The following is a 23,391-nucleotide window of genomic DNA, read 5'->3' on the forward strand; positions in this document are numbered from 1 at the left end:
GAAGGAGCAAGGGTGGATTCGAACTTGTGCACACACGACCTCCAGCCAGAAGGAGCCAGGGCCAACCGGAAGAAGCTGCTCATTTATATATTTATTGCACTGTTTTTCCTTCCAAAGGGCTCCGAGGTGGTGTGTGTGGTTCTCTTCCTCTCAATGCCACCCCCACTGCACACCCTGCAAAGGTCACACACCTGGGGAGCTTCATGGCCGAGTGGGAGCATTCGAACCCTGGTCTCTACCAGGTCCCTGTAGTCAAACTACTCTGACCACTGCACCACACTGCCTCTCAACTGCTCTCCCCCACCCCCCACAAAAAATGTGGTTGGCTACTTTACAATAAATGAAACTGCAACAGTAAAAAAAACAACCCAGCAGGACTTTGAGCTGGGAGATCAGGGAAGGGAGAGGAAGAGAGAGAAAGAAAGAGAGAGAGAGGGAGAGAGGCATAGGTGGCCTGCCCCCCCCAATGCCCTCCAGCTAGCCAACCTTGCCAAAGGTGGAGGGCGGTGGGGGCCGGCGAGAGACTCCCTCTGTTCCTGGGGGGAAAGGTAGATTTTTAATAAAACCCTTTTATTAAAAAATGTTTGCGGTGAAAACAACAGAGGCCTCTCTTGGTCAGAGATGGCAAAAATATATGGGGCAAATTCTCACCCGCGACGCCCTCCTGTTTCCTGTCCCGCTGGTGTGTGTCTCTCTCCCCAAACCGGGGTCCCTCAAGCGCTTCCTGAAACCTCTGCCGACTAGCCTGGGCCAGCAGAGGGGGGCACCTTGGGGACGAGACCCCCCCTCTATGTACCCCTGCAAAGAGAGCTCAGGAGGCTCTTTGCTGCTTCCTTGCACAGTCCAGAAGTCTGAGGTGGCAGAGACGGGGGGTGGGGGTGGGCGCTGCCCTTGCTTGGGCTCAGCCCCAGCCACGGTCCCTCTCCGCCCCCCCCCCCCGGTCTCCCCCAGGGCCTCCCTCAGCCCTCAAACCATTTGCTCCTCCTGGCCGACGCCGCAGCCTTGTTGTTGCCGCTGCCCAGGATCTTGCGCTTGTACTGCTCCACCAGGTGCTCAAAGCGGGTCTCCGCCTGGCTGCGTTTCCCCCGAGGTTGCTTCCTGGGCGCCTGTGAGGAGAAGGAGGAGGAGGAGAGCTGGGTCAGGGAGGGGGCGCCCCACGGTTTGGCCAGGGAAGTTGGGGGCAGGGGCACTCGGGCAAAGGGAGGAGCGAGCCGGTGGAGAGCAGCAAAGCAGGTTTTATCTCGGACACCCCCTGCCCCGGGGAGGAGAAATCTGTCCAACCTAACCTTCCGGCATCACTGCGGGTTGGGCTAGATGACCCTGGGGGGGTCCCTCTCAACTCTGCAAAATTCTAGGGTTCTGCAGAATACAGAATGCAGGCATATCCACCGGGTTTTCCATGCTTCTCCGATTTTTGCAGATTCAGCTCTGGGTTAAGGGGATCCACGCAGAAGTTGCCTTGCCTGAGGACCCCCCTCCCCCCCCAAAAAAACAACACATCCCATTGGCTGGCTTTATTTTTCAAGCCAGGGATGGGGAACATGGGGCCCTCAGCTGGTTTCGGAAGGTCACCTGCCCCAGTCGCCAGGGCCAATGGTCCAAACACCCTTCTGCAAGCTTCCATTATCTCCTAGAGACCTGTCCATTCACAGAACCGCGGAACTGCAGGGTCAGAAGGGACCCCGGGGGTCATCTAGACCGAGGTCTGAACCCGCGACCGTGGCATCACCAGCACCACGCTCTAACCAGCTGCACTAACTGGATTCCATCAGGCATTAAGGGGCTCCTAAAATCCATCACATCCTTCTGTTTTATTGCTTAGCGATATCTAACTGGACGTTTTATTCTGTTTTTCCTGCTGCATTTGTGAGTTGATTTCATTAAGTATGAAGCATAATTAACTTGCACAATCATGATAATTCTTTTTAACACTTGATTGGGAGCCGCCCAGAGTGGCTGGGGAAACTCAGCCAGATGGGCGGGGTATAAATAATAATAATAATAATAATAATAATAATAATATTGCCTGCATGTCGATTTCTCTTCTCTTTTAAAATCTCTTGCTGCGCTTTCTGTAAAAACCACTTAGGGATTCTACGTCTTAAGCGGTACATAAAACCACAGACTCCTCCTAGAGCTGGAAGGGACCCCGAGGGTCATCTGGCCCAACCCCCTGCAAGGCAGGAATCACAATAAATATTAGACGATGAGAATGGGCTCAAAAAATGCAGGCAAAAATGTGAGTTCTATGAAAGAAATGCAGAGGAAATTGCTTCCTTTAGGGGAAGAGCATGTACAAAATACATGAACAGTTCCAATGCAATTTTTTGGGTGGGTGGGTGGGCTTTTTGTTTTTTCCTGCAGAAAACCCAAAGCAGAACTGAAGGTTGGAGAAGGCTGCAGGACCTCAGGAGCCCCCTGCTCTCTGCATACGGAGAGCTGATTTGACTATCCATTAGGTCTCCAGGTTGGGAAGACTCAGGGCCGAGAAGAGAAAGTCCTTCTTCAAGCAGCACGCAGTTGAACCTGTGGAACTCACTGCCACAGGATGGCTTTGAAAGAGGAATAGACAAATTCACGGAGCAATTCGGCTCATCTTGGGTTCTTGACAAACCTTTGGCTGTTGGCATGAAAGAGGCCGCCCCCCCTCCATGTCCCCACAACCGACTTACCTGCTTGGGCCCCTCGCGGATCTTCTTCTCCTGCTTGCGCATTGGGCCGGAGGGCGCCATCTTCTTTGCGGGGGGCTTCACTCTTCCCTTGTCCCGCTTCCTGCCGAGAGAGAGAGAGACGCAGCTCAGCAGAGGGGGGGGAGAGGCTGGGCCGCGGCTGCCCTCCCTGATCTAAGGGAGACCCAGGGCCCCAGATGGGGCTGCTGATCTCCCCCCCCCCGGGTCCACCTTCCCAACTCCCCCTCCAGCTCCCTCTCCCCCTCCAATACACACCACACCCCCAGGGAGACAGGCTCTGCGTAGCCCCCTGACCAGACCCTGCCCTGTGGGAATCCTGGAGCTCAGGGGCCAAATGTGCCCCCCCCCGAGACCCTCTCCCCCTCCAGCGCCCTTGCCTGGCTAAAACACGTCCCCCAACTGGGACGACACTTCTTCCTTGCCCAGAAGGAAAGGGCTGCGTGTCATGTTGTTGCAAAAACCGCCACTTTCTGAGTGGCAGGGATGCCCCCCCCCCGTGCCAGAACTGCCCCCATTGCTCCGCCCACTTCTCCACCTTGCCCCCCCGAAAGAATGCGCAAGAGGGAACATGGCCCTTTCTCTGTAATGGCTCCCCCCCCCCCGAGGGCCGTGCTCCCTTAGCAGGAAAACTCCTAGAAATTGAGGGGGATGCAGAGCAGGTGAAGGGCGGCCAGGGGGGGGGGAGAAGGGTAAAGACGGAAGGGAAACGGAGGCAGGGGGCAGGCAGAAGGGGAGGCTGGTCCTGAGGCCTTGACACGAGGTATGTTTGTGAGTGGCGGCAGCAGCACCCAGCTTTCCCTCCCCCCCCCTCCCACAGGCTCATATACTCCCCACCCCCACCCCCACCTTGCCTCTCCATTCCTGTTTCAGCCGCTACCTGATCTTGGGCCCCCGCTTGGAGGGCAGAGGCAGGACTTTGCGCCGCTTCTTGCCGTCCGGCAGCTCCACCTGTTCCACTTCCGCCCGCGTCTGGAAACCCGCCCAGGGAATGGCCCCTTCCGTCAGCCGGGGGGCTTCCAGGCGCTGCTTGGCAGCCGGGGAGACCCTGGGCTTCTTCTCGGGGGGCTCTGGTGGGTCCTCGTGCCCCTGAGAAGCCCCTTCCGCTTCTTTGGCCTTGGGGGGCTTCTTCTTCCGCCTTCTGGCCGGCTTTTCGGAGGGGCTGGCGTTGGGCTGCTTGCCGGCCGCCCCCTCGGGGGGCAGCTTCTGCTTCAGCTTCTGCTGCACAGGAGAAAAAGGGGGGGCAGAGGTTTGTGCCACTGGAGGACCCCAAGGGAGCTCAGCAAGGGAGGGCACCCGCTTCTTTTTCAAATAACAAATATCCCCCCCTCTCCCCCCTCCCACCAGAGCACCCATTATTTTTATTGATTATAGTTTGGTAATTCTTGATTGTAACTGCTAAGTGTAAACTGTTTAATTATTATGCACTGGTACTTTACTCTTTACTATTATATTATAATAGATTATTGAATATTGCTTTATTTGAGGTTAAGTTGCTTATTTCAAAGTCATGATTCTAGTATGACTTTTTTTTACACGGTTATTACGTTTCTGACCCTTGATGCCTAATTTGTGGTTTCCTCAGCTTGTAGACTGCCTTGCGCAAAGTAATATAGGAAGGCATTATACAAAACGAAAGTGAGATGAAATTAAAATCATGCATCAGGATGGCAGAGCTGCTTGCAATATTCCAAGAATTGTAGATCTGTAGGGTTGGATAGGACCCCCGAGGGTCATCCAGTCCAACCCCCTGCAATGCAGGAATCTCAGCTAAAGCATCCATGACAGAGGGCCATCCAACCTCTGCTTAAAAACAGGGTTGCCATACATGCGGACATCGCCAGGATTCAGCCGTCGGGAACTGCGTCCGGGCAGGAATTTCTTTAATGTCTGGGAAAATCTGGACATTAAATCAACAACTTTTCAGTCCCGATTTTCACTTTCTGTTTAAAACCTCCAAGGAAGGAGAGTCCACAACCTCCACAACGGCAATCAAAGTGTCCCTAGGCTAATAATTTAACCAATTCCTGACCAGTCAAAAGGTAAAAAAAGAGGAGCAACATGAGTTAAGATTCAGAAGGAAAACAGAGCATTTGGTTTCCAGCTGTTTCCTCCAGCCATTCACCTCCTCCAAAGTGGGAAGGTAAGTCTGGAGGTGCAATGGCAGGACCCCACAAACAAAGGTGCCCCACGCTGGCTGAGGGCGACTCCAGGAGCTAAGCAGAACTTTCCCACCTGCCTGGAGAGACCACTGCAGGTGGGCAGAATCCGCAGAGCCATCTGCCCTGCGGGTCAGGACCCCGGCCCCAAACAGCACCCTATGAAACTTCCCAGGAGGCTGCAAGGTTGGTAAAAGGTAAAGGTAGAGGACCCCTGGACGGTTGAGTCCAGTCAAAGACGACTGTGGGGTTGCGGCGCTCATCTTGCTTTCAGGCCGAGGGAGCTGGCCTTTGTCCACAGACAGCTTTCCGGGTCATGTGGCCAGCAGGACTAAACCACTTCTGGTGCAATGGGACACCGTGACGGAAAGCAGAGGGCACGGAAACGCCATTTACCTTCCTGCCGCAGTGGTACCTATTCATCTACTTGCACTGGTGTGCTTTCGAACTGACAGGCTGGCAGGAGCTGGGACAGAGCAACAGGAGCTCACTCCGTCATGGGGATTTGAACTGCCAACCTTCCGCTTGGCAAGCCCATGAGGCTCAGTGGTTTAGACCACAGTGCCACCCGTGTCGCAAAGCTGGACACCCCCAGAACTGCGAAGGCCCTTGCCAGGGCTGAGTCCCCACCGGTTCCCCCTCCCCTCGCCCTCGGCAGCCATTCGCCGTAACGCCGCCTCCTTCTAGGAAGGCGGAGGTTGGAGGAGCATCTGACTGCGACTGCTTCATTGCCAGGGGTTGGACTAGATGAGCGCAGGGGTCCCCCCTCCAACTCTGCAGGGTTCTAGGATTCCTCCTGCTCCTCCTACCAGGCTGCGCTGGGCTCTCTGCTCCTTCAGCCTCAGCTTCCGGCGATCCTCCAGGGAGAATTCCACGATGGGACGCTGCAGGGGGAGAAAGAGCAGCCTGAGAACACCAGGAGAGTGCGCCCCAAAGGGAAACTAGCAACGCGATTCCAGAAACTGATATCTGTGAATCTGCCCCACCTCCTTCCGGTGCTCCGTTTGGAAGAAACGGGGAGGGGGGGGAACCTTACCTTCTGGTCCCCAAAGACCTGGGGGTTGTTGTTGAGGTGGCGCAGGGCAGCCAGGGCCTGCTCGTGTTCCTGGAACTCCACAAAGGCATAGCCCAGCGACTGGCCCTTCCCCTTCCCAGCGGGCGCCTTCAGGTCCCGCATCACACGGCACTGGAGAGAGAGAGAGAGAGAGAGAGATTCACAGAGATGGAAGGGAACCGAGGGTCTTCTAGTCCAACCAGGCTGGATAAAAATCAATGATTTTTTAAAATAATAATAATTAAAAAATCAGATTTTGAAAAATTTAAATCAGATATTTTTTTTAAGTTGGATTTTCAAAATAAAATGCTTTTGGAGGAAAAATCTTTCTAAAGATAGTTTTCCATTTAAGTTATATTATAGTCCAAAGGCTATTCATCAGCAAATAAGGATTTCTTTTAAGTCTGTTTTCTTTTTTTAAAACTTTAACCACATCAGTTAACAAACATGGCTACATATGCTATAATGTTATTGTTTTATTTAAATAAATTGTGTAAATTGATATTAAGAAAATGATTGTTTTTCTCCATCCAATACAGTCATACCTCTAGATACAATCGCTGCGGGTTGCGTTTGTCACAGGGTACAAACGCGCCGAACCCGGAAGTACCGGAAGAGGTTACTTCCGGGTTCGGCAATTCGCACATGCGAAGAAGAAGAAGAAGAAGAAGAAGAGTTTGGATTTGATATCCCGCTTTCTCACTACCCGAAGGAGTCTCAAAGCGGCTCACGTTCTCCTTTCCCTTCCTTCCCCACAACAAACACTCTGTGGGGTGAGTGGGGCTGAGAGACTTCAGAGAAGTGTGACTAGCCCAAGGTCACCCAGCAGCTGCATGTGGAGGAGCGGGGAAGCGAACCCGGTTCACCAGATTACGAGTCCACCGTTCTTAACCACTACACCACACTGGCTCTCAGAAGCACCGAATCGCACATGCACAGACACGGCGCTTCAGGATACGCGCTGCTCAGGTTGCAAACAGGGCTCCAGAACGGATCCCGTTCACAACCAGAGGTACCACTGTAAAGTACAGCAGAAAGTTGTCCAGATATAAACGGTTAACTTATTAAACCTCACAATAATTTCATTATCTGTCTATGTATTTCTTAATAGTATAACCAAATCAGTGATTTTTGATACAACTGTAATAACTACTCTGAACATTCATTATTCTAAAAATGAAACCTTAGTCTGGTTGTAAATATTAAGATTATACCAGCAAGAATGAGTCTTTCTGTTAAAAAAATTATTTAAATGAAGTCTTACTGGCTAGTGATTTAAATCAAGTCTTACTGACTAGTGATTTAAGACGTGATTTAAATCAATTTAAACCAAATCCACCCTGAGTCCAACCCCCTGCAAGGCAGGAATCTAAGCTCAAGCGTCCACGACGAGGATGAAGCCAGAAGCTCAACGGGTGGCTCTTGGCAGGAGACCTGAGTGATGGAAGCTGTTTCGTTCATTTCTTGCACTTCTACCCCAATTTTCCCTCCAGGGTGGCGTGCCTGGTTCCTTCCCACCCCTCCTCGCGTAATCCCTGCCACCACCCTGCGGGGGAGGGCTGTGCTGAGAGGCACGCTCACCTCCTTGAGCCGGACGCCGGGGGTTCCCTTGGCCGCCTCCAACATCAGCTTCCGGAGCCTGCCGTCGTCAACGCCTTTGGGCAGGTTGTGGACGCAGAGCCTGGTCCGAGACACGAAGATGTTCTGGTCCTTCAGCTTGAGACGCTTCAGCTCCTCAAACTGGGGGAGGGAGACAGAGGGGTCACCGCAGCCTTGCGAGGCGGAGCGCCGGGCAGGGCGGACTGGGGGGCGGGCAAGGGGAGAAAGCCAGCCCACCGCTCTGCTTGGAAGACTCTCCTGCTTTTGCAGGTTATCTCCTGCTTGGAGTACTGCAACGCGCTCTACGTGGGGCTCCCTTTGAAGGTGACCCGGAAACCGCAACTACTCCAGAATGCAGCAGCCAGACTGGAGACTGAGAGCGGCCGCTGAGACCACATTACACCAGTCTTGAAAGACCTACATTGGCTCCCAGGACGTTTCTGAGCACAATTCAAAGTGTTGGTGCTGACCTTGAAAGCCCTAAACGGCCTTGGTCCAGTTTAGCTGAAGGAGCATCTCCACCCCCATCGTTCAGCCCGGACACTGAGATCCAGCACCGAGGGCCTTCTGGTGGTTCCCTTATTGCGAGAAGTGAGGTTACAGGGAACCACACAAAGGGCCTTCTCGGTGGTGGCACCTGCCCTGTGGAACGCCCTCCCACCAGATGTCAAGGAAATAAACAACTGACTTTTAAAAGACAGCTGAAGGCAGCCCTGTTTAGGGAAGTTTTTAATGTTCAGTGCTGTATTGTGTTTTTAATATTCTGTTGGGAGCAGCCCTGAGTCCTGAGTGGCTGGGGAAACCCAGCCAGATGGGCGGGGTATAAATAAATTATTATTATTATTATAATTATTATCATCATCATCATCATCATCATCATCATCAGGCCCACTTTCACAGAACTGCCGGGTGGGAAGGGATCCCTAACGGTCATCTATTCTGACCCCCTGCGATGCAGGAACCACAGCTCTCTCAAGCAGCCCCTCCAACCCAACTATGAGCTCTGCTGCAGGAGTTCATGCACCGGTTACTTCATGACAGGATTCCTGCAATGCGCTCTATGTGGGGCTTCCTTTGTGCTTGAGCCAGAAGCTGCAGCGAGGGCAGGATGCTGCAGCACAATTGCTGACGGGAGAAAGGCCTTACCGATTTTGTACCAGGCCAAGTTCAAAGTGTTACTGTTAGCAGTGAAGCCCCCTCAAGGACCCGGGACCATGAGATCGCCTTGTCCCATAGACAATCTCTGGACCACTTCAACTTACGGAACTGGCTCTGCCACTTAATAGCCATTCCATGTTGGCAAGAACTTGGTCTTGGAGTGTGGCAGCGCCTACGCTTTGGAACTCCCTGCCGATTGATATCAGGCACTGAACACTTTCCAGTGCCTGCTCAAAACATTTATGTTTAGACGAGCCCACCCAGACTTTTAGAAAGTGTGGGTTTGTTTTTTTAAAAAAATGTTTTAGTCTGTTCTCTAGTGGCTTTAACTTTATTTCTTTTGTAAATTGCTTTGAGGCTTGTTGGGTTTTTTTAAAATACTCAAACGGCATGTGATTCGTAAAATTTGTATGCCGTTTGAGTGTAAAAAAACCCACTCAAAGCGATTTAAAAAGGATGAAACATTAAAATCAAGAACAGTTTACTAAAGCATACAAAAAGTTAAAATAGTTTTTAAAAAATTAAATTCCCATTAACTTCCTAAGCATCTGGACAGGTTTTCCTAAATAATAATAATAATAATAATAATAATAATAATAATAATAATAATTTATTTATACCCCGCCCATCTGGCTGGGTTTCCCCAGCCACTGGGCGGCTTCCAACAAAAGATTAAAAATACATTAAAACATCAGTTATTAAAAACTTCCCTAAACAGGGGAGAATGTTTTTAGCAGGAGCTGAAAAGAACACAGTGAAGTCGCCTTCTGCATCTCAACAGGCAGGGAGTTCCAGAGTTGTAAGCGCTGCCACAGTAAACAAATGGAGAACAGGTATAATGTGGGAAATAAATAGGAAGGAAGGAAGGAAGGAAGGAAGGAAGAGATTCGGCAGATTTATGGCTCTCCACAGCTAGACAACATGATGTCCTCTTGCTACGTGGAGAGTCAGGGGCCTCAGGGGGGCCCTGAGTGCGAGTGGCGGGGATTCGTAAGCAGCAGAGGGCTCCTGTCAATCAGAGACAGGCTAGATCACGGGTCAGCAAACTTTTTCAGCAGGGGGCCGGTCCACTGTCCCTCAGACCTTATGGGGGGCTGAACTATTTTTTGGGGGGCGGGGCAACAAATAACCCAGAGATGCATTTAAAATAAAAGGACACATTCTACTCATGTAAAATACGCTGATTCCCGGACCGTCTGTGGGCTGGATTGAGAAGGCGATTGGGCGGCATCCGGCCCCCAGGGCTAGATTCAGCAGACCCACCTTGACCTGGCCCAGCAGGGGTCTTCTGGCATCCTTAAGGAGGGAAAGCTTGGAGCCATGTCTAGCTTTTAGAAAAGCCTTTCTCAGCCTTGGGTCCCCAGATGTTGGCCTACAACTCCCATCAGCCCTAGCGAGCAGGACCACTGGACCAGAGATGATGGGAGTTGTAGTCCCAAGCTTGAGAAAGGCTGGGCTAGAAAGACAAAGACAGAGAGAGAGAGAGAGAGAGAGAGAGAGAGAGAGAGAGAGAGAGAGAGAACCTACCCGTGCCCTCTTGGCCAGGTCAGCATCGCTCATCCCCTCGGCAGCTTTTGTGCCAGCACGGATCACTGCAGAGGAAAAAGGAGCATTGAAAAGCAGCACCCAAGTATAGAATCACCGACTGGGAAGGGACCCTCACAGGTCATCTAGTCCAACCCCCTGCAATGCAGGAATCACGGCTAAAGAATCCCTGACACAGGGCCACCCAACCTCTCCTTTAAAACCTGCAAGGAAGGAGAGCCTGCCACCTCCTCAAGCCCCTTCCACCGCTGCTCATGGTAATGAACACCCCGTTGCCCTGCACACAAGGCAAGGTGAGCCCAGGTGAATCCAGGCCCCACCCAGCCGCCTCCTTCGCACTCACGGCCTTCGCGCGCCAGGTACAAGTTCCGGGTGCCGGTGGGTTTCTTCGTCTTCTGGCTCCGCAGCTGCTGGGCTTCCTCCCGGCTGACGGCCAGGTCGACTCGCAGGCGGCGGCCCCCCAGGTGCAGCCCCCCGCCCTTCCAGGGAGAAGGAGAGGCAGTGAGATGCAGGGAGGCAGGGAGGGGGCACCCACGGGTGCTGCCAGGACCAGACCAAACCAGTCCCGGTGGAGGTGGGGAACTACCACGCTCCCACCCTGCTGGGAAAAAACCCCATCTCTCACCTCGCTCTCATCCTGAGCCACTTGAAGGCACTTCTGGGCAGCTTCCTGGGACACGAATTGGGCAAAGGCACAGCCTGGTGGTGGGATTTTGGGGAGTGGGGAGGAAAGATGCATGTTTAGGAAGCTGTCTTACAGTGACCCAAGGCATCATAGAACTGTAGAGTTGGAAGAGACCTCAAGGAATGCAGGAATCTCAGCTGAACAAATACAATACAATACAAATACAATAGCCATGTTCAAATATATAAAAGGATGTCATATAGAGGAGGGTAAAAGGTTGTTTTCTGCTTATCCAGAGAAGCGGACACGGGGCAATGGATTCAAACTACGAGAAAGAAGATTCCACCTAAACATGAGGAAGAACTTCCTGACAGTGAGAGCTGTTTGACAGTGGAATTTGCTGCCAAGGAGTGTGGTGGAGTCTCCTTCTTTGGAGGTCTTTAAGCGGAGGCTTGACAGCCGTCCGTCAGGAATGCTTTGATGGTGTTTCCTGCTTGGCAGGGGGTTGGACTGGATGGCCCTTGGGGTCACTTCCAACTCTAGGATTCTAGGATTAATACCTCGTTACGCAGATGTAATAGTCACAGCATACAGAGCGCAACAGGCCGTGTGGTAATATTTTTAACAAATTTCTTTACTAGTTACTTCCTATCATAAAAATCCAGTCCAGAATGTACACCATATACAATCCTTAAGCAAGGTATAAAGGGACCCGTGATCATTAGGTCAAGTCGCGGACGACTCTGGGGTTGCAGTGCTCATCTTGCTTTACTGGCCAAGGGAGCCAGCATACAGCTTCCGTGTCATGTGTCCAGCATGACTAAGCCGCTTCTGGAGAACCAGAGCAGCGCACGGAAACGCCGTTGACCTTCCCGCCGGAGCGGTACCTCATAGAATCCTAGAGTTGGAAGAGACCACAAGGGCCATCCAGTCCAGCCCCCTGCCAAGCAGGAAACACCATCACAGCATTCCTGACAGATGGCCGTTTATCTACTTGCACTTTGACTTGCTTTCCTGGGACCGATCAATGGGAGCTCACCCCGTCGCGGGGATGCGAACCGCCGACCTTCTGATCGGCAAGCCCTAGGCTCTGTGGTTTAGACCACAGCGCCACCCGCGTCCCTTCAAGCAAGGTATATAACCTATTTAATTAAATCCAATGCAGATATATTTCTTCCTTTCTTCATGCATTCTTGTTTGAGTTCATATATTACACAGTCCTCGGATGTGATTAAGGAAAGGTCCCCAGAATGTCACGGACAATACAGCTGATGAGGTTTGGCTAACAGAGGTAGCAGACACAGGCAGCTGGGTTTTGCAGAACAAGGTTTCTGGATATTTCCTTGTTTCGCCCCAAAGGGCTTCCTCAGCTGTTAATAGTTCTATATAATATAAATATACACACTTGATAATACAAGGATTAATATTTGACATGTAGAAATTACAAATATAGATCTGTTACATCATGACTAAAAAACAGAGTTCATACATTATTAAGCATTATCAAGCATTAGAAGATACATAGGTTGTACATACCATCAAAGTGTGCTAACAGATTACGTAAGCAATGATTCTTGGAAGATTCTCAATAGTAATGGCCAAGAAAGGAAGAAATATATCTGTATTGGATTTAATTAAATAGGCATCTCAGCTAAACCATCCCTGACAGATGGCCATCCAACCTCTGCTTAAAAACCTCCCAGGAAGGAAAGTCCATTATTTGGCACACACTCAATTTCCACACCTTTTCTAATACCAGAAAATGACCACCTCACTGCTGTATAGTTCATTTTAGTAGTGGCCTCTTATATAAAACACAGTTATTGTGCGAACGTGTTCTTGGCAAAAATAAAGTTCAAAATAAGGAGAACTATTGTAACCCCAACAATGTTTATGTCAAAGAAAAAAACAACTACCAGACCTTTAGAAGACATCTCAAGGCAGCCCTGTTTAGGGAGGCTTTTAATGTTTAACAGATTATTGCATTTTAATGTTCTGTTGGAAGCCGCCCAGAGTGGCTGGGGTATAAATAAATTATTATTATTATTATTATTATTATTATTATTATTATTATTAACAGATATGATACGGCCACCCACTGCCAGACACAAAAAATTAGATTTTTTAGTTGCTACTTTTGAGGCGGGATCTGAACTCAGGTCTCCGAGGAGTCTCCCCCCCCCCTGCCGCCGCCTAATACAAAATTATTCTGGCTCAGTCTGTCCCCCTCCCCTCCAATCTCCCCCCTGGTGTCAGCCCCATTACCTTTGGAGTGTTCCGTGTCCGGGTGAAGCACGATCCGCACGTACTTCAGATCTCCAAACTGCTCCAGCAGCTCCCCCAGCTCCTCCTCCTCGCTGTCGAAGGACAAATTCCTAGGGGGGGAAACAGGGGGCACGTGAAGATGCACCCCACACCCAAGGACAACAAGAGCGGGGTTGGATCCCAGTGAAAAAACATGTCCGGTGGCCCCCAGCAAGGGCGGACTGGCAAAAAGTCTTTGCACGGGATAAAACAACAATATTTATCATTGATTTCATGTTAATGATAAATATGAAAGTGTTGTTGTTGTTGTTTACTGAATTTAAATACAGCCCTATACCAGGAGGTCTCAGGGCGGTTCACAGAAACGATCGACATAAAAACCACAATATATATAATCAAAATAAGCAGCCCCTCTGTACCTGTTGAGAATATTAAGATCTCAAGGGCTAGTATCAACAACAGAAGTACTCACAAGATTGTTGCTGAACGAACCTGACACTTGTTAAACTTGTATCGATTTTTTAGGAAAATATAAATATTTGCACCTGTTGAGAATATTAAGATCCTAAGGGTTACTTAGCATCAATGAGGGCCCAGCCCCCTGCGATGCAGAATGTTAAACGATATATTGATGCGTGGAATGACCCCAGCCCGTTTTTCCTTCCTGCCCGTATGGCATTACATAGATGTCTATAGATAGATATTTTGCTGCCAGTCACTTGGAGACGTTCAGATGACAAGCAGCTAATCATCTTAAAAAGTAGTAACGATAAACAGCCATGAATGTACGCTGGAGCACGGTTCTCTAAGCCCCGTAAGGGTGCAGAAGGAGCAGGGCAGAAGCCTCCTGGCTTCTCTCCCAAGGCGATGCTGAGCGCATGGCCTTCGCCCACCTGATGAAGACGGTCCTTCCTTCAGTGACGTCTGACGGGAGCTTCTGGACTTTTTTCCGCTTCGAAGGGACGTCAGCTTCTGGAACGGGAGCAGACCGGGGAGAGGGAAATCATGAGCAAGGCATTCTCCAAAGGCAAGAGCAGGCCACAGAATTGTTGGAAGGGACCCCGAGGGTCATCCAGTCCAACCCTCTGCAATGCAGGAATCTTTGGCAAATATTATTATTATGATGCCGCTCTCAATGGGCAAGGCGGCAGTACCCAGTCTCCAAAGACCAAGGCAGAGGAGGGCCACGTTCCCAGCAGAGGACATGAAATTCCATGTGGTGGCTGGCAGCTTTTGGAAAGAGGAATGCCGGGTTTAAATTGATTTCTTAACCAGACCCAACAGGTCTCTCCAAGCGCTCCTTTGAGGCGCCAGCTTTTTTTTTTTTTTTTAATCATATTTATTGATTTTCCAAAATATATTTCCAATCGAATTACAATCCAAATTAATTATATACTTCCAATTATAACAATTCCAATTATACCAAATTTTTAATTTATGAGTTCCCCATGTCTCGGACTCCAGAGCGCTTTTCTGATCTCATCTCGTTGCATTCAAAAACCATTATCTTCACAGCCACTGATCAATGCCAGCAAGCAGACACGATTATAATAAATAATGTCTCCGTATGGATAAAGCCACCATCCTCCAAATATCGTATTTCAGCCGGCGTGAGGCGCCAGCTTTTTAAGGGTTCACCACCTGCCCTGGCATCCAACCCCTCAGAAACTGCAAAACCAACCTTCTTCGTCTTCGTCGTCATCTTCTTCTTCCTCCTCCTCATCAGAGCTCATGTCTTTGCCGGGCTCCCCCTCTTCCTCATCGGAGTCCTGTGTCCCGCCAGGCCCCTCTTGCTCTTCTTCTTCTTCTTCTTCTTCTTCTTCTTCTTCTTCCTCCTCCTCCTCCTCCTCCTCCTCGGTATCCGCAGGCGGTGGATCAAAGTACCTGTTTCAGAAATCACACAAGGAAAGAGCCATCAGAAGCAGGCAACTGAACTCTGCATCCAAAGGGCTTAATTGTGGGGTTCTGGAATCTCGGAGCTGGCTGGATTTCGGCAGAGGGAGGAAGCCAGAGGCAGTCCTGCCACTGCCTGCAGGCAGAGAGAGACAGAGCAGTGATTTGGCACAGAGGGCGGTTTAGTGTGCCCCCCCCCCCGATCCCCACATCAGCAGCAGAGTGAGCCCGTCCCAGGACCTCCGGAGCACGCCCCATGCGCTCACCTGCCCTGCCTCGCTGGCCCAGCAGGCTCTGAACTTTCGTCTTCATCGCCGCCGCCGTCAGCCTCAGTTGTCTCCGCTTGCTGGGCCTGGCTTAGCTTCTTCTTCTCCGGGACCCCTGGTTGGGGGAGAGAGACAAAGAAGCAGGAGGGTGAGATGCCTCTGCCCAGTTTCTCTCAAGGAAGACGCTTCCCCCGCCCATCCCGCCCCCCACTTCTAGCTTCACCCGTTAATCCTGGCAAATCTTGCCATCGCCCAGTCCTGCTTGCTGGCTTCCCATAATAGGCACCTGGTTGGTACCTGTGAGAACAGGAGGCTGGAGTAGAATCATAGAATTGGAAGAGACCACAAGGGCCATCCAGTCCAACCCCCTGCCAAGCAGGAAACACCATCAAAGCATTCCTTTGATGGAGTAGATGGGCCCCCTTTGGCCTGATCCAGAGGGGGCATCTTGGGTTCTCGTGAAAAGCCATGCCAGGGAAGTCCCCGCGGCCAGATCCCAAACGGGCCACAGAACACAGAAACGGGAGCCCAAACGAAGGAGCCACAACTGGGCAGGGATCTTAAGAGTTGGAACAGAAGGAGGAGGCTTTCTAAGGGCACAACGGCTGACAGGAGAAAGACCCTGTCGGAACATGGCGCTTCCGATGCCCAGAGATCTGCCCTGGTTGCCCAGTGGCTACCAGGCCAACGTCTGTAAGGCCCTTCGCAACGTGGGACCAGTTCACCCGTGAGATCGCCTGACCCAGAGACACGCAACTGACGGCTCCCATTCACAGAAGTGGCCCAGTTCCAAGTGCCACGTAAAATCTGTTCCGTCCGTTCCGTGTTTTGTAGCAACACTTAGTGTGGCTTTGGAACTCCCTGCCTCTTGACACCAGGAAGGCACTTTCGCTGCACTCTTTTCAGCGCCTGCTGGGAACGTTCTTGTTTAGACAAGCCCGCCCAGATGCTTAGAAATCTGGTGTGAATTTTAACCTGTTTTCCATCTACTGTCACTTCAGCTCGTCTAAAGTCTTAAATTATTGCCGTTATTTTTTCAATGATGATTTTATTCTTTTATCCGTTTTGAAGGTGTTTTAAAAAATAATCGAAGAGTGCATACATTTTATGAATCATAAGAATAATTTATTATTTCTACCCCAGCCACTCTGGGCAGCTTCCAACGAAAGATTAAAAATGCATTTAAAAATACATTTATGAAATGAATAAGCAAGAGGGCACTCCCCTTCCACGCTTGCTGGGCAGGGAACAGGGCCTGCTTCTTCTGAAGGTCAGCTCTGCTCTCAGAACCAGTCAGTCTCACACAGGCAATTGCCTGGCTGCAAAGACTCGGGACAAATGTTCTCAATCTCCCCCTGCCACTCTCAGCTGGTTGGCCTGAGGTCAAGATCGGGCCTCTTCACCCACCACTCAACAGCACAAGCAGAGCAAGGCCAGCTGCCTGAGATGCCCAGAGCAGGATGACTCCTGCCCCGGAGCCACTCACCTGCCGGAGATGCCACCGCCTGCAACGCTTGGTACTTCTCCCGGGCCACGGCCCAGTCCACGGCCACCGGGCGCTCTGCGGAGGGAAAGGGAAGCTCTGAGGCTGGCTTGGCGAGGGGGCAGCGCAGCTACAAATCCCGGGGACCGATTCCATCCGAGGAACTGCCACCTGCTTCCCATTCGTAAGATCTCAACTGTTTAGTGTGGCAGCCGCTACCCCCTGGGAACTCCCTGCCTCTTGACACCAGCTGGGCAATTTTTGGCACCTGCTGAAATTGTTTAGGCAGGCCTGTCCAGATGCTTAGAAAATGGAGGTGATTTTAATCTGTTTTAGTATTTTACCTTTCCTATGTTTTAAAGGAGGGTTGTGACCCACTTTGAGGGCTTTTTAATTTTAATTTTTGCAATCAAGCGGTGTGCAAATTTTATGAAATAAAAAGTCATGGTGTCTGTGTGTGTGAAGAGGAGACCTGAAGTCCGTCGGCCCCACCGCCTGAACACACCTTCATATTCCGCCCTCCTGTGGATGTTCTATCATTCCCAGCACAAGAGGATCAGCAAGAGAGCCGGTGGTGGGGAGTGGGGAGAGCGTCCGACTAGCACCCAGGGTTCAAATCCCTTCCGCTCGGCCATGAAGCTCGCTGGGTATGACTTGCTGGAGATTCATTCCCCGTGTGCAGTCATGGGTTAGGTGTTTATCACATGACTGGGTATGTGTTTTCATTCCACAGCGGGAAGTGACGTATACAGGATGTTTTTCTTACTGTGTTCCCTGAAGTGGGACTATTGTCCTTTGTTCTTTCTCTTTGGTGTCTGAAGCTAGAGAGAGAGGGAGCCATGTTGCAGAGCTCCGTGTGTACTATATGTAAATAAAGTAGACTAGCCAACATGCTGAGTTGCTGTGGTCTGTCATGCAAGCTGGGCAAACTCTGCGGATGCTAAGAGCATGCTGATCTTCGGGCTGAAGAAGCTTGAGAAGCTCCCGAACGATCACCCAGGAGAGAGGGAACATGCCAGTCGGGCATGTGTCTCTGCCAGGGTCCTACACTGAATCTCAGCCTAACCTACCTTGTTGTAGGGATTAAATGAGGAGGGAGAGAAGCACATGTCCTGCCTCGAGCTCCTAGCAGAAAAAGGTCAGCTATCAAGTGCAATAGATGAACCAATATTATCTCGCCTGACCCTCTACGCAGGCAGCTCCCATCTCCCGACATAAACACACAGAGAGGACCTCAAATCACCCGGCTCCTTTTAAGAAAGCGTCGGACTCACCCTTGATCTCCTTCATGTTCATCGCCTTCAGGGCCTTCCCTGCTTCCAGGACATTCTTGAACTGCACAAAGGCAAAGCCACGCATCTTTCCATCTGGAAGCAACAGGAAATCCACTTAATTCTGATTATTTTTAAAAATATATTTGTAGCCTGTGCATGGGATTCCACTTATAAGGAGACAGAGGAGCAGCCAGAGCCATAACCAAGAAGCCAGGTGGGACTTAGTTCTTCAGCTTAAGACGGCGGACAGCAGAAACATGAACCAGCCAGTGCTCTAATCTCCGATGTGTGGAATTCCTAGTTCCAAAGGGGAACGCAGTGATCCATGAATGGCTCGGGATAATCCAGGACAGGTGTGCAGTTTCAATGGCATGCTATGTTCCTCCCCCAGTAGCGCCCACTGGCCCTTCCCCCCCCAGGTCACCTGGCCATACCTGGTTTCTTGGGGAGGGTCGTTTCCAGCACTGTGCCAAACTGAGAAAATGCAGCCTTCAGGTCGTCTTCTGTGCACTAAGGAGAGCAGAAACGAGACCAATGGCAGAAGTCACCACGGGGCATTGGGTGTTTTTCAAAAGCCCCAAGTCTTAGGCAGGATCTGGGCTGCTGCTCCAACGTTCTATGAGCAGACTTTGCTCTCTGATGTGAAATCCAAAAGGGGCGCTTGGGGCTCCTATTACTGCTCCATTAAATGGAGCGCTCAGCTGTGATTTACACCAAAAGCTGCTGAGAAATGGATGGCTGCACGGCCATCTCTCGGGGAGTTGGACTAGATGACCCTGGGGGTGTCCTTTCCAACTCTATGATTCGGCGAAACAGCATTACGTCAGTGCTCTGAATCTCAGACAGGAGTGCCGTGAAATATTAACCTTGCCAGTCCACTTTTAATTGCCTCGTTCCAAGAAAGGAATGGGGGTGGCTCAGAAAGAGAATCCCAGCCCCATCAAAGAAGCAGGCAACTCCCCTGCTGTCAGGGTACACCACAGTGTTGCTCAGGAGTACCGAGAGAGTCCTCTTACACTAAAGACTACTTTATTGTGCATAACTATTTACAGTGCAGAGCTAGCTAAAAACATGACTGCTCAGTCACTTGCAGAATCCGGAAGTGCCCCTCTCCTTTTTCCCGCCCAGCACCAAAGCCTCGGCACCCTGAAACAACGTCTTCTGTGTCCCCTGACCCCCCGATGCTGTGCTGGTGCCAGAAGCTGCAACTCCCCCTCCGATCGCCTCTGGCTGGCGTTGCTGGGTCTCTGCCCAGCATCCCTGACCCTCGGCTCCTCCTCCTCTTCCACGGGAGAGAGTTCTGGCGATGGGCTTTGAGAGGAGTCAGATGACAGCAGTGGCTGGGGCTCCCTGTACCTGAGCAAGACCTCCTCTCGAGGAGGTTCCCTACCCTGCTCCTCCCCACTAGCAGAATCACCTTCCCCGCTCTCCTCCTCGTGAGGAGAAGGCAAATCCCTGACACCTGCCTTTGGCTCGTACCTTGAAGCTCAGATTGCGAATGATCAGCCTGGCTTTTTTCGAGGCTCCTTTTGCCTTCGGGGGCTTCTTCGCTCGCTGGGGGGCCTCCGAGGCATCTGGAACCAAAGCAAGTGGGACACTAAGAACACAGCGTATGTAAATCATCACTAGGCACAAGTGCTGGTGCGCTCAGGTCACACCCACAAGCATCCTGTGAGCCCAAGCATCTGGCTGGCCACTCTGAGAACAGGAGGCTGGACTGGATGGGTCTGGGGTCTGCAAGGACCGTGGACTGTCATAGGACTGAGCTTGCTTCTATGTTAAGGCCACGTCTCTCTTACGGAGTCAGCACGAAGGTGGGTGAAAAGGGTGAAGGAAGCATGGAAAGTGTGAGGGTTTTTGACTAGCAATGCTTTCCCCAATGTTTTCTCCACAAAGCTATTTATTTTATTTTAATTTTTATTATTAATTGGATTCTGGTGTTGCCACCCTCCAGAGTCCGGACCTCTCGAGGAGGAGACACACAAAGGAGGGCCTCAGAAGATGATCTCAGGGTCTGGGTAGGTTCATATGGAAAAAGGCAGTCCTTGAGGTATTGTGGTCCTGTATGTAAGCTGAACAGTCTATGGATCAGCTGACAAGAGTGTCTGGCTGGTGGGGGTCTTCTCCAACGCAATTGCCTTGTCTTGCTCAACAGGGTCTTGAACAGGTGGGAAGATTGATTTTTTCTTCTGCAACTGGATGTGATCCCCTTTGGCCTGATCCAGCAGCCAGGCTCCTCCAGTGTGCTTACAAGAACCTCTTGTCAAAAGCCCGGGAGATGCTGCCAAAGAACCCTGCCAAGCAGGAGAGAAACTCCAGCAGACAAGGCATGCTTCTCCCTTTACAAGCAGCCAGGCAGGACAGGCAAAGTGTAAAGGCGCTGCTGGAGAGGTGAGTTAAGGCAAGGAACAATCGGCTCCTCTGCCAGCTCCGCCAACAGTCCTCCTCTTCATAGCCCCTACAACTTGCCTGGTAATCACAGCTGACTAGGAATCCCATACAGGCAGTGAATAGACCGCTCCATCCCTCCTCGGTCTGCCAGCTCACCTGGTTGCTCTGCTGGGTGTGGATTGGGGGGGGGGGGAGCCAATTCTTTCATAGCCAGCATAGGAAAGAAGGTTATTGGAGGAGAGGCAGATGGCTGCATCCGTCCTACCTCAGTCCACCTGACAGGAATCCTTTTTCTTTCCCACTAGCCTGTTAAGTGGCAAGGAGCCTACACTTCCCTGCTGGCTGTAGAGGCAGTTTGTTCCACTGCAGCGGTATAACTGGGAATGTCTTGGTCTCTAAGGTGCTACTGGACAATTTTTTTATTTATTGGGAATGTCTTGAAATTGTGTACTGTAAGGAAATCAAAGCCCGTCCTCTGGATTGTAAGAACATGTCAGAAAGGGTGCTGGAAGCCTCAAAGGTAGCACAGGTCATGTGGAACCAAAGACAAGCCTCTTCAGTTTTTCTAAGTGTGCTCAGCAAAACTGGCGCTAAGTGTCGACAGCAGCACACAGAAAATCCCGGCACACCCCCCCCCCCCACAAAAAGAACTTGAACTTACCTTCTTTCTTCTTTCCTTTCTGCCTTGGCTTTGGATTAGCAAGGGCTACTGTGATCTTGCGTTTCCCAAAGGCTGTGATCTCCTGAATGGCTCTCTGAGCATCTTCCGGCAAGGAGAAAGTGACAAAACCAAACCCACGACAGGTTTTGTTGCCTATCCAAGAAATTTAAAGGCATATGAATATTATTATGACTGGTTAAGTTTATTAAACAACTTTTCTCGCTGCAAAGAACTCAAGGTGTCTTTACAAATAACAACAACAACATCATAGAGCAAAGGTCAGCAACTTGGCCAGGGAACAAATATCACATATAAGATGGGAAAAGCCACTTCACTCCATTAATAATAATACTAATAATAATAGGGGTGCAGCATAGTCATCAAAGATTCCTAGTTTTGGGGGGGGGAGGGCTCATTCTGGCGCCAGGTGGGCTCTGCATGCCTGTGTCCGTGGTGGTGGTACCAGCGGTCAATAATAATAATAATAATAAGTGTTTTTTCTGGGGGGGGACGCAGGGGTACGCATACCCCTAAACATCTAAGCTTGGCCTCATTGAGGGGCAGTATTTCAATATGAGTAGCAAAATGAGAGTCCCGTAAACTTTTAAAGAAAAAAAGCACTGCCTATAACGAGGGGACCCCCAGAAGTCATCTAGCCCAGCCCCCCAAGCCCAACCTCTAGAGGCAGGGCGGTGGCCGGGGGTGTGAGACCGCTCGTGGGTCGCGGGGGTGGGGGTGGGGTGGAAGCGGCCCCTGCCCGCCTGGCCACCCGCCCCGCGTCCCCCCTCACCGGGCTCCGTCACGGCCACCGCCCGCCGCACCGGCCCCGCCCGGCCGAACTCTCTCTCCAGGTCCGCGGCGCAGGCCAAGGGCGGCAGGCCCCGCACCAGCACCGTCCGACCGGCGCTCGCTCCCGCAGACGCCGCCGCCATGGTTCCCCCCAACTCGCCCAGCACGTTACGCGAGCGTGGGCGCCGCCATGTTGGGTCCACTGCTCAAACGGGCCCGGCCGGAAACGCGGCCCGGCGCGCGAGAGTTCCTTCCGGAATTGGAGGAGGAGGAGGAGGAGAGCGCCCTCTGCCGGATAGGAGGAGAAAGAGGAAGAGGCGCGGGAGGTTGCCAATGGCAGAGGGGCTCTCTGCGCACGCGCGGAGGCGTCTCTCTTTCTGTCCTGGGAACGCCCTGCGAGCGATGTGCACGCGTGTTATTAAAATTACTGCGATCACTATCTTTGGGTGGGGAAAAAAGAATTTCCAGTGTTTAGTTGCATGGAAGAGGGAGGAGGCTTGTTCTTTCCTGCTCTGGGTGGTAGGACTCGAACTCATGGCTTCAAGTTGCAAGCAAGGAGATTCTGCAGGAGGTTTGCTTCTCTCTCTCAGGGACGTGAAATTCTGGGATGGAGGTTGAGCCTCACTGGGCAGACTTTCAGGAAAAAGTTGCTGCGTCTCTTTCCAATCAACCTGGCATCTGCAACATCTGCCGGCAGAAACACCTCGGAGGACACGGCGTGATTTGTGGAATGATACCTTTGTATAAGACCGGAAATGGCTTCAAAGTTGAACGTAGCTAAAGAGACACTGGGTACTTCTGGTGGGAGGGTTGCAAAAAAACAAATAAATCAGTGTTTAGGGAGGCTTTTAATATCTGATGAATTATTGTATTTTAATGTTCTGTTGCAAATTATTGTATTTTAATGTTTTGTTGGAAGCCGCCCAGAGTGGATGGGGAAACCCAGCCAGATGGGCGGTGTATAAATTATTATTATTATTATTATTATTACTACTATTATTATGTGTATGAATCACTGTTTATGGCTGAGATATATTGCTAATAAAGAAAAGCACCATTTATTTTATATTGCTTTATGCAAACCACTTTGTGTGTTTTTCGTTGATTGATTATGTTAAATACCGTATTTTTCGCTCCATAGGGCGCACTGGACCATAGCGCACACCTCGTTTTTAGAGGAGGAAACAAGAAAAAATATATATTTGCAGCTGTTTTTGCAAAGGGAAAAGCCCTGGTTTTTTGAGGATCAACTAAAAGTTTTGCAGCTTTTTTTGCAAAGGGGGAAAAGCAAAGAGGAAAAGCCCCGTTTTTATGGGGTTCAACTCACATTTCTGCAGCTTCTAAAGGAAAGGGAACCTTTTCTACAGTTTCCAGACAGATAATCTAATCAGCCAGTCCCATGTCGCTGGGGAAACAAACAACCTCCCTCTGCAGCACATTCAACAAAGGAGGGTGGGGCTGAAAGGGAGCCAGGACTCTTATCTCTCTCCCGATCTCTTGCTGATCAGCTGCTGAGCGGGGTCCCTTCAACACCCCCTTTTC

The 23,391-nt window shown here is 50.9% G+C and overlaps 1 protein-coding gene across 1 annotated transcript; it reads right to left on the reverse strand.

Moving 5' to 3' along the window:
• Window positions 1-549: 549 nt before the first annotated feature.
• RBM28 (RNA binding motif protein 28) lies at window positions 550-21,992 on the reverse strand. The gene is made up of 19 exons (XM_033162469.1): window positions 21,851-21,992; window positions 21,061-21,213; window positions 19,488-19,582; window positions 18,443-18,518; window positions 18,009-18,101; window positions 16,738-16,812; window positions 15,252-15,366; window positions 14,774-14,976; window positions 13,986-14,088; window positions 13,093-13,202; window positions 10,828-10,901; window positions 10,546-10,681; window positions 10,185-10,249; window positions 7,482-7,640; window positions 5,883-6,032; window positions 5,656-5,730; window positions 3,568-3,908; window positions 2,673-2,772; window positions 550-1,106 (listed from the first exon to the last, which is right to left on the reverse strand). The coding sequence occupies exons 1-19, from the start codon at window positions 21,990-21,992 to the stop codon at window positions 960-962; spliced, it is 2,412 nt and encodes an 803-aa protein (XP_033018360.1). The 3' UTR covers window positions 550-959.
• Between the last annotated feature and the right edge of the window lie 1,399 nt (window positions 21,993-23,391).

Source organism: Lacerta agilis, chromosome 10 (assembly GCF_009819535.1).
Source record: "Lacerta agilis isolate rLacAgi1 chromosome 10, rLacAgi1.pri, whole genome shotgun sequence".
Taxonomy (NCBI): Eukaryota; Metazoa; Chordata; class Lepidosauria; order Squamata; family Lacertidae; genus Lacerta; species Lacerta agilis.